The sequence below is a fragment of the Geospiza fortis genome, unplaced genomic scaffold, assembly GCF_000277835.1.
Source record: "Geospiza fortis unplaced genomic scaffold, GeoFor_1.0 scaffold61, whole genome shotgun sequence".
Lineage (NCBI taxonomy): Eukaryota > Metazoa > Chordata > Aves > Passeriformes > Thraupidae > Geospiza > Geospiza fortis.
The window spans coordinates 1,687,820-1,699,045 of record NW_005054430.1 but is presented as its reverse complement, the minus strand read 5'-3'; the positions used below and the strand labels follow the sequence as shown (position 1 = coordinate 1,699,045).

General features: G+C 41.9%; 1 protein-coding gene across 1 annotated transcript in view; it reads left to right on the top strand.

The window, feature by feature from the left end:
• The window catches only part of NET1 (neuroepithelial cell transforming 1), a gene marked incomplete at its 5' end in the record, with an annotated part of 60,597 nt that overhangs the window by 32,633 nt on the left and 16,738 nt on the right, over positions 1-11,226 (top strand). The window contains one exon of the mRNA XM_031061899.1: positions 463-522. Coding sequence (XP_030917759.1) covers positions 463-522 — 60 coding nt within the window. The remainder of the gene's footprint in view (positions 1-462; positions 523-11,226) is intronic.

Sequence of the window (11,226 nt, the reverse complement as noted above, 5' to 3'; positions counted from 1 at the left end):
AAAATAAAATAAAATAAAATAAAATAAAATAAAATAAAAATAAATATCCAGAACTTCTGAATCCCTGGAGTGTCCAAGGCCAGGTTGGAGCACCCTGGGATGGTGGAGGTGACAGGTTTGGAACAGGATAATTTTTAAAACCTCTTTCAATCCAACCCATTCAACCATTCCAGGATTTTATGAGTTTAAATAAATCCCAAATCATTTCCCAGTGGTTGCTGCTGCTGCCTCTTCCTACTTAAAAATTCAATTCCCAACCAGAATTAAGGGATTAGAAGCTTTAAGACAAATAATTTAATTTCCAGGTGACAAACCTCATTAAATAACAAAATTGTGTCCAACTTTTAATTTTTGAGTTCTTACAGTTATCTGGGGATGTAAAAAAAGGAAATATCTCCAGATTACTGTATTTAAAATTACATTTCTGACCCCAAATCCATAATTGTGTTTGGTTTCTCACAGAAGAGGAAGCGCCGAGAGAAGGACGACGACGCTGTCAGCTTGAGCAGCCTCGACTTTAAGGTACTGAAAATCAATTTACAGCACCTGAAAATGAATTTACAGCACCTAAAAATGAATTTACAGCACCTGAAAATGAATTTACAACACTTCCAATCCCCTCTTTTAGCAGTTTCTGTGGAGATTTCTGTGGTTTGAATTTAGGGTCGTGCCCAGCTGGGTTTGCTCCTCTCTCAATCCCAAATCCCAAAGCCGCTCCAAGCCGTATGTGGTGTGAAATAAATGAGTTTTACCCATGAGATTTTACTTTTTGTACCCTCCCACTGCAGCACTTGGAGCTCCTGGCAGGAGCAAAGGTGCAATTCCTGTTTTCTTGGCATTTCAAAATGCACCCAAATATTTAAAGACACTTTCTGTGACGCCAGAGCTCCGTTAAAGCTGAAATTTGGGAGTTATTGAAATAGAAATAGTCATTAAAATTCTTTTTAGATGCTGACCAGCTCAGTTTCCAAGTTCCTTTGAGAATCTGAGGGCTCTGAAAAACCTCTTTTTGTGTTTAATGCTCCTTTTTAATGGTGTTTTTAGGCCATAAAACCACAATTTTTATTAACATTTTTCAAGGGTCGGGGCCTCTGAGTCCTCTCTCCCAACGTTGCTGCTCCTGCCTCAATCCCAGGAATTCCAAACCCACCCCAGGTTGGATGTTGGGGGAAATAAATGTGTTTTACCCACAAAATCAGCATTTCTCTAGTTTGTCAGGAAGGCAAACTCTGCAAAGCCTCTTCAAGTGTTGTTTTATTTTGATTTCAGTGCCCTGGCTGGGGGTGAGAACCAGCTGGACTGGCTGGGTGGGAAATTGTCCTTAAAGTTGGGGATTAAAGGCATTTACAGAGCTGAGGAGAGGCTTTTCCTGCTTTTCTGGGGAAAAAAAAAAACTTTAAATTTGTCCTGAGGTGAAGCTTTTCCTGATTTTCTGAGGGAAAAAGTCCTACATTTGTCCTTAGGTGAAGCTTTTCTTGATTTTCTTGGGGAAAAACTCCTTCACCCCTACTGAGGTGAAATTTTCCTGCTTTTCTTGCCTTTTTTTTTTCTGAGGGAAAAATTCCTTCCCACTGTCCTGATGTAAAGCTTTTCCTCATTTTCGGAAGGAAAAAATCCTAAATTTGTCCTGAGGTGAAGCTTTTTCCCATTTTTCTGAGGTAAAAACTCCTTCATCCCTCCTGAGGTGAAGCTTTTCCTGCTTTTCTGACAGAAAAATTCCTTCCCACTGTCCTGAGGTGAAACTTTACCTGCTTTTCCCGCTTTTTATTTGAGGGAAAAATTCCTTCATCCCCCCTGAGGTGAGGCTTTTCTGAGGGAAAATCTCCTTCCCACTGTCCTGAGGTGAAGCTTTTCCTCCTTTTCTGAGGGAAAAAATCCTTTATCCATCCTGAGGTGAAGCTTTTCCCGTTTTTCTGAGGGGAAAAACTCCTTCCCAGTCTCTTGAGGTGAAGCTTTTCCTGATTTTCTGAGGGAAAAATTCCTTCCCACTGTCCTGAGGTGAAACTTTACCTGCTTTTCCCGCTTTTTATTTGAGGGAAAAATTCCTTCATCCCCCCTGAGGTGAGTCTTTTCCTGCTTTTCTGAGGAAAAAAATCCTTCTTCCCTCCTGAGGTGAGACTTTTCTGAGGGAAAAATTCCTTCCCACTGTCCTGAGGTGGAGCTTTTCCTCCTTTTCTGAGGGAAAAAATCCTTTATCCATCCTGAGGTGAAGCTTTTCCCGTTTTTCTGAGGGGAAAAACTCCTTCCCAGTCTCTTGAGGTGAAGCTTTTCCTGATTTTCTGAGGGAAAAAGTCCTACATTTGTCCTTAGGTGAAGCTTTTCTTGATTTTCTTGGGGAAAAACTCCTTCACCCCTACTGAGGTGAAATTTTCCTGCTTTTCTTGCCTTTTTTTTTTCTGAGGGAAAAATTCCTTCCCACTGTCCTGATGTAAAGCTTTTCCTCATTTTCGGAAGGAAAAAATCCTAAATTTGTCCTGAGGTGAAGCTTTTTCCCATTTTTCTGAGGGAGAAACTCCTTCATCACTCCTGAGGTGAAACTTTACCTGCTTTTCCCGCTTTTTATTTGAGGGAAAAATTCCTTCATCCCCCCTGAGGTGAGTCTTTTCCTGCTTTTCTGAGGAAAAAAATCCTTCTTCCCTTCTGAGGTGAGGCTTTTCTGAGGGAAAAATTCCTTCCCATTGTCCTGAGGTAAAGCTTTTCCTCCTTTTCTGACGGAAAAAAATCCTAAATTTGTGCTGAGATGAAGCTTTTTCCCATTTTTCTGAGGGAAAAACTCCTTCATTCCTCGCGAGGTGAAGCTTTTCCCGCATTCTTGTGGAAAAACTCCTTCCCTATGTCCTGAGGTGAAACTTTACCTGCTTTTTTGAGGGAAAAACTCTCTCATCTGTCCTGAGGTGAAGCTTTTCCTTTTTTTCTGAGGGAAAAAAAATCCTACATTTCTCCTGAGGTGAAACTTTTCTGAAGGAGAAATTCCTTCATCCATCCTGAAGTGAAGCTTTTCCTCCTTTTCTGAGGGAAAAACTCCTTCATTTGTCCTGAGGTGAATTTCTTCCTCCTTTTCTGAGGGGAAAACTCCATTCCATCTGTCCTGAGGTGGAACTTTTCCTAATTTTATTGGGGAAAAACTCCTTCATTCCTCCTGAGGTGAAGCTTTTCCCACTTTTCTGAGGGAAAAACTCCTTCGTCCATTCTGAGGTGAGGCTTTTCCTGATTTTTTGGGGGAAAAACTCCTTCATCCCTCCTGAAGCTTTTCCTGCTTTTCTGAGGGAAAAATTCCTTCATCCATCTTGAGGTGAGGCTTTTCCGAAGGAAAAACTCCTTCATCCCTCCCAAAGTGAATCTTTTCCCATTTTTCTGAGGAAAAAAAACTCCTTTATCCCTCCCAAAGTGAATCTTTTCCCATTTTTCTGAGGAAAAAAAACTCCTTTATCGCCTGAGGTGAAGCTTTTTCTGCTTTTCTGAGGGAAAACCCCTCCCCATTTTCCCTCTGTCTGTCCTGATCCCTTTGGAGAGGGGAAGGAAGAGAAAAAGGAATTTTCCTGTGTAACACCTCTTTAGGTGAGGCTTAGCTAAGTGAGGTTTAAGGTTTATTAGGCTGAGATTAAAGGCAATTTGCTAGTGGGGCATTTCCTGTGTGACCTCATGACCAGGGCATCCTGCTGATGTCACCTCATTTGCATTTCTGAATTAATTATTTCTCCTGAATTGTTTTTTCTTCTGAGTTATTTCTTCTGGGTTATTTATTCTTGATTATTTATTCTGATTTACTTATTCTGGAGTATTTCTTCTGAATTATTTATTCAAAATTAATTATTCTGAATTATTTATTCTGACAATTTTTTCTGGATTCTTTATTCTGAATTAGTTATTCTGAATTAGTTATTCTGGATTATTTATTCTGATTCGTTATTCTGGATTGTTTCTTCTGAATTAATTATTCTGATTTAGTTATTCTGGATTGTTCTGAATTATTTATTCTGGATTATTTCTTCGGGATTAGTTATTCGGAATTAGTTATTCTGAATTTCTTCTGAATTAATTTATTTATTTTGAATTATTTCTTCTGAATTGATTATTCTGAATTATTTATTCTCAATTATTTTTCTGGATTATTTATTCTGAAGTGTCTATTCAGAATTAATTATTCGGAATTATTTCTTGTGAATTATTTATTCAGAATTCATTATTCCCCTGGCTTTGCTGGACCCTGCCCAGGCAAATTCTGGGTTTTGACCTCTCCAAATTCCAGGATGGGAGGAAAGCAAAAAAAAAAAGAGGTTTTGACCCTCTGAACCTGATTTTTTTAGATTTGTTTTGTTCCTGAGGGAATTCTGGGCTCCTGATGCAATGGGAGTGTTCAGACAGGGAAATCTGCCCTAAGGGAGGAGGATTTTCTTATTTTCTTTTTTTATTTTTTTTTTAATTGGACAAGCTCTTCATATGGAGAAAACAATTCCCTGCGTTAGGGTTTCTCCCACCAAGCAATTGTGAGATTAAAACATCAACAATCATTTTCACAGAAATCTTCCAAGGCAAAAAGGGAACTCCCTGGGCTAAAGGTCAGCTGTTCTGTCACTTCAGCTTTTCATTTATTCTTTAAAAAGGATCAGCCTCTGCTGGACTTTTGGGATTTTGAGGCACACCCACCAAAGAAACTCCAATTTTTTGTTAAAATACATGAATGGTGCTGCTGGAATTGTGATTTCCAGGCTTTTTGAGCCCAACTCTCCAGGATTTTTAACGTTTCGAAATATATAGCCCCATTGGGCTGCCCCAAAATTGTTCTTTCCTCTGTCTCCATTTAACCAAAATGAACCCAAAACGTCAAATGTGGCTCCATCCCAGCTGAAATAAAATCACAAGAGAAAATCACAATCACTCAATCACGTACTGATCAAACCACATATATTTTCAGCCCCTGATAAACTGATTTTCTGAGGTTTTTCCCCCTAAATCTGCAGCAAAAATGGGATTTCAGCTCCAGCACATTTAGCTGAAAAATCCCAATTTTGCCACCCTACCCCATATGCTTTTAAAATAAAGCTGAGTGGGTTATTTAATTTTCAATTAATTGGGATTTTTTAAATTAATTGGGATTTATTTTATTTTTATCAGTTGGAATCTCTTTAATTAATTTTTTTTTCCTGAAAGCTTCAGCAATTTTTTAATGCTTTTTAAAGCTCCCATATCCAGATTATTCCACACACTGGGAATGTGGGATGTGGAGCGGTCAGGGGGATCATCCAGAGCCATGAAGTGACTTTATTTTTATTTCTTTACTTTTTACTCAAAACCCAACCAGATCCAGCAAATCTTTGAGATTTCTGTTTGCAAACTTCCCAAATATTGCCCAAATCTGAAAAGGATTCCTTCAGCCTCTTTGCTTGTGCCTCCTTTGGGGAAAAAATCAGGAATTTTCTCTTGGGATCATACCTAGAGCTGCTCTGGAATGTAATTTATAATTGATAAGAAACATAAGAAATGGGAACGGAGGGCAGGAAATTCAGTTTTTCCTGCTTTAATTTCTGCATTTTGGGTGAGTTTGGGGCTGTGGGTGATCCCAAATCACCCCCATAATTTACTATAACAAATGTTGAGAACAAAGGGCAGGAAATTCAGTTCTTCCTGCTTTAAAGCTGAATTATTTCTGCATTTCAAGTGAGTTTGGGGCTGCTGGTGATCCCAAATCACCTCCATCATTTGCTGTAACAAACTTAGGAATGGAGGGCAGGAAATTCACTTTTTCCTGCTTTAATTTCTGCATTTAGGAAAGTTTGGGGTGGTTTGTCATGCAAATTGGCCCCAAAACTGACTATAAAAAAATTGAGAAAATTCAGTTTTTCCTGCTTTAATCTCTGTATTTCAGGAAAGTTTGGGGCTGTTTGTGATTCCAAATCACCCTCAAAATTGACTATTAAAAACTGGGAAAACTGGGCAGGTAATTCAGTTTTTCCTGCTTTAAAGCTGAATTATTTCTGCATTTCAGGTGGTTTGGGGTGGTTTGTCATGCAAATTGCCCTCAAAACTGACTGTAAAAAATTGGGCAGGAAATTCAGTTTTTCCTGCTTTAAAGCTGAATTATTTCTGCATTTCAAGTGAGTTTGGGGCTGCTGGTGATCCCAAATCACCTCCATCATTTGCTGTAACAAACTTAGGAATGGAGGGCAGGAAATTCACTTTTTCCTGCTTTAATTTCTGCATTTCAGGTAAATTGGGGGCTCTTTGTCATTCAAATTGCCCCCAAAACTGACTATAAAAAAATTGAGAAAATTCAGTTTTTCCTGCTTTAAAGCTGAATTATTTCTGCATTTCAAGTGAGTTTGGGGCTGCTGGTGATCCCAAATCACCTCCATCATTTGCTGTAACAAACTTAGGAATGGAGGGCAGGAAATTCACTTTTTCCTGCTTTAATTTCTGCATTTCAGGTGAGTTTGGGGCCGTTGGTGATCCCAAAGCGCCCCGGGCCGTGTGAGGTGCGGCTGAGTCAGGGAGGAAGCAGGAGCGTGTTTTTCCAAGGGCTGGGTGTGGATCTTGGTGGTTGTTAGTAACTAAATAAACACTGGCAGCCAGAGACTCCATTTTCCCCGAGGCAAAACGAGCAAACAAAAAAAAAATCACTTTTTGGGTGATGTGTTCTCCTCCTGGGTTGTCCTTGTGAGGATTTAGGGACAGGGATTTCTGGAGGGAACAGAAATCTCAGTGAGGAACCTTCTTCTCCTGACCCCCCAAGCTGTGTCCTCTCCAAGCGTCCCTCACATTTTAGGGGGGATTTCAGCCCAAATTCCCAGCTTCTCATGGAGTTGGAAAAGTTTGGGAAGTGGAATTATGGGATGGTTTGGGTTGGAAAGGACCTTAAATCCATCTCATCCCAACGCCGTGGCTGGGAAAAAGGAACAGGCTGGGATGACGACATCTCCAGCCAAGGCAGAAAATACTGATTTAATTTTATTTTTAATGGGGAAAATTGCTTTTAAAAAAAGAGGAGAAGGGGAGGAAATCCTTGTTTCCAGAAAATCCTGGATTCTTGCCACTGCAGACCACTTGAAGCCATCAATGAGTGGCATTCCATGGCTGGAGTCCTCCCAAATACCTTGTTATTCCTCCCAAAATCTTATCATTCCTCCCAAAAACCTTCTCAAAAACCTTCTCTTTCCTCACAAAATTTTATCATTCCTCCCAAAAACCTTCTCATTCTTCTCAGAAGCCTTTTCTTTCCTGACAAAAACCTTCATTCCTCCCAAAACCTTGTCTTTCCTCCCCAAAATATTAATTCCTCCCAAAACCTTGTCATTCCTCCCCAAAAAACTTGTTGTTCTTCCCAAACATTCTCTTTGCTCCTCAAAACCTTCTCACTCCTCCCAAAAACCTTCTCATTCTTCCCCAAAACCTTTTCATTTCACCCCAAAACCTTCTCATTCCTCCTCAAAATTTTGTAATTCTCCCCCAAACCTTTTCTTTCCTCCCAAAACTTTGTAATTCCTCCCAAAACTTTCATTCTCCCCAAAACCTTCTCATTCCTCCTCAAAACCTTCTCATTCCTCCTCAAAGCCTTCTCATTCCTCCCAAAACTTTCATTCTCCCCAAGAACCTTCTCATTCTTCCCCAAAACCTTTTCATTTCTCCCCAAAAACCTTCTCAGTCCTCCCCAAACCTTCTCATTCCTCCTCACAACCTTCCCACTCCTCCTAAAAACCTTCTTGTTCTTCTCAAAACCCTTCTCCTTCCTCCCCAAAATCTTGTAATTCCTCCCAAAACTCTCATTCTCCCCAAGAACCTTCTCATTCCTCCCACAAACCTTCCCTTTCCTCCCAAAAACCTTGCAGTTCTTCCCAAAACCTTACATAAATATTCCCAAAACCCTTGTAATTCCTCCCAAACCCCCTTGGCTTCATGCAGGGATAACCCAGCCTACAAATCCTCCCCAAAAAACCCAAACCTCCCTCCATCCCAACATCCCCCCAAGCTTGACAGAAACAACCGAACCTCCCCTTCCCTCCTCCAGAGATTTTATGGGAATTTTCTTGGCGTGTCCCATCCCTGCAGGAACGTGCCCGTGCATTGAGTTACAAATTTGGGGTTGAACAATCGCCTTTGTCATCAAAAACAACTCCCGGCACGGGCACGGGAGCTCCTTGCTCCCTTAATCCCTGGGAAAAAAGGGATTTGGGCTTTAATGAGATCCCTGCATTGGCCCCGCCAATTTCTGCTCCCTCATCCATATTCATGAGATGGAAATTGCGCTTCTGCCCCAAGCACAGGGAGGGTTGGGGGAGCTCATGCCAAAATGTTCAAGAGTGGATTTTGCCTTCCCTAAATATTCCCAAAATATTCAAGGAGAGGTTTTATTTTTCCTAAAGATTCCCAAATGTTCAAGGGTGGATTTTACCTTCCCTAAATATTCAAAGAGGGATTTTATTTTTCCTAAAGATTCCCAAATGTTCAAGGGTGGATTTTACCTTACCTAAATATTCCCCAAATGTTCCAGGATGAATTATACCTTTACTAAATATTCCAAATGCTCAAGGGTGGATTTTGCCTTCCCTAAATATTCCCCAAATCTTCAAGGGTGGATTTTACCTTCCCTAAAGATTCCCAAATGTTCAAGGGTGGATTTTACCGTCCCTAAATATTCAAGGAAGGAATTTAGCTTCCCAAAATATTCAAGGAGGGATTTTATTTTTTTCTAAATATTCCCAAATGTTCAAGGGTGGATTTTACCTTCCCTAAATATTCCCCAAATCTTCAAGAGTGGATTTTGCCTTTCCTAAATATTCCCAAAATATTCAAGGAGAGGTTTTATTTTTCCTAAATATTCCCAAATGTTCAAGGATGGATTTTACCTTTCCTAAATGTTCCCAAATGTTCAAGGGTGGATTTTACCTTCCCTAATTATTCCCAAAATATTCAAGGGTTGATTTTACCTTTCCTAAATATTCCCAAATGCTCAAGGGTGGATTTAATTTTTCCTAAATAGTCCCAAATATTCCAGGAGGGATTTTATTTTTTCCTAGATATTCCCAAATATTCAGGGGTTGATTTTACCTTCCCTAAATATTCTCAAATATTCAAGGGTGGATTTTGCCTTTCCTAAAGATTTCCAAATATTCAAGGGTTGATTTTACCTTTCCTAAATATTCCCAAATTGCTCAAGGGTGGATTTCAGCAAAATCAGAGTTGATTTTTTTGTGGCTGTTTAAAGGATTTGAGTGGCTGCTAATTATAGTCAGCTCCCAGCATCCCAAAAAAACACTGGATTCCAGAGCAGCTCCTAAAGTTTTTGGATGACCCAATGGTCTCTGGTTGGGTCATCGCCTACTTTTGCTCATTTTCCAGAATCCTGCTCTGAATTTGGCTGGGAATATAAATATCCGGGAGTGGAATGTTAAACACAGCTCGTGGCCAGCAAACAGCCATGGCCCGGGGTCCCACTGAACAGGGATGGCAAAAGCCAGAGTGGAAAATCCTGTTTATCCCATCCTCGAGTGTTCTGCGCCTTCCACTAAAAATATCCCGGCAAAAATAGCTGGGAAGGGATGGTGCAGGTGGCTGGCAGCTCCCAGGAATGGGGTTTCAAACTGGGAATGGGGATGGACTGGGTGATTTCATCTTCCCTGAGAGTCGCGGCCGCCCAAGGGGTTAAAACGTCCCAGGTTCTGCTTGGAAGGAATGGAATCCTGATGGATTCCACCTTCCAGGGTCTGGGAAAACTGGGGAAAAACTGCCCACTGAGGAACACCCACCAGGCTCTGCAGTGCCCCAGCTCCAAACTTCTCCTCTCCAACCGAGAGCTTTGATTCCTGGCTCTTGGATCGGGGATCAAATGGAGCCATCCCAGAGCTGGGCATTCCTCTGGTCCAGGGGTTTCCCAGATGCCTCGTGTCCCTTCATGGTCACCAGAAATTGATGCCCTGTGAATGTGAGCTAGAGCAGAGGCTGGGCAGAGTTCCAGAATGAAGCAGGGATTTATGAAAGGATCTCCTCCATGGATCCACCTTGGGCAGCACAAGAGCCCAGCCAGGGCTGCACCCAAGATGAACCAAAATGGCCCCAAAATGCACGAGCGCTCCCGGGGTCTCTCCCTGGGATCAGTTCTGCTCCATTTGCACCTTGCAGTTCATTGTCCCATCCCAGCTTTAGCCCCTGCAGTCCCACCCTGCTTGTTTTTCTCTCTGCAGCCCACGGGGTTTGTGCTCCTGGGCTGAGATTTGGGTCATTTGTCCTTGGTGCCCAGCTGGAGCAGGAATTGTTTTGTCTCCCTGCTCTGTGCACAGAGCTCACCATCCCATAATGTGAAGCCCAGACCCACACACTAAAGCAGCTCAGAATGGGAAAAATAGAAAAGCCAAACCTGAAACATCATTTGGGATTGGTGGCATGGCCAGACCAGAGTGCTCTAAGGATTCTCCTGATCATGATGCGCTGAAAATCCCAATCCCCAATCTGCTGGGATTTTTATGTGTTCCTGCTGCTCCAACACCTCATTTCCTTGAGTTTTTCCAAGAGAAAATGCAGGATCAGGCTGTGTGTGTCCACCCTGGGGACACTTTCAGCTGTTGGGGACAACATTCCACACTTTGGCAACCCCTGGCACGAGGCAGATGCCAGGTGTCACTTCAACAACCCGGCATTTCTATCCCTAAAAATTTCCATCAGCCTGGAATTGCATGCTGGAATTTTGGAATTTGAATGTTTGTTTTCTTCAGAGTTCATCCTTTGTTAATCTCAAATTTACTGGATGATGCTTTGGGGCTGAAATAACAAACTGGCATGGCAATACCCCAGAGAGGATTTTTATTTGGTGGCAGCTCTTCCAGGAATAAATTCCAGGAATGTCACAGAGATGAGGCCTGTGTTTTCCAGGACTCAAGGAAAACAGCTCTGTGGGAATGAAATCCCAGCCTGAAAATGAGAGGAAAGCTGAGGGCTGGGTGATTCCCTGTCGCTGCAGCTCTTCCCAGCTCCCTGATTTGATAACAGGATAGGAATCACCGAGGGATTTTGCTCCTGGAAGTGAAAATCTCCATGGGAATCCAGGCCAGGAACGCTGTGGATGCCCCCTGGCAGGAGAGCAGGAAGAACTGGTCTGGTATCCATGTCTGGTGTCCATGGCCCGGCCTGGCTGCGTTCCTGAGGCTCCTGGAAGGACAGGGAAGGGGGGAAGGGAGCACTGGGAGATCTCTTGGATTGAAGGATGTGTCCCAAGCTGGAATGACAGCACAGAGTTTG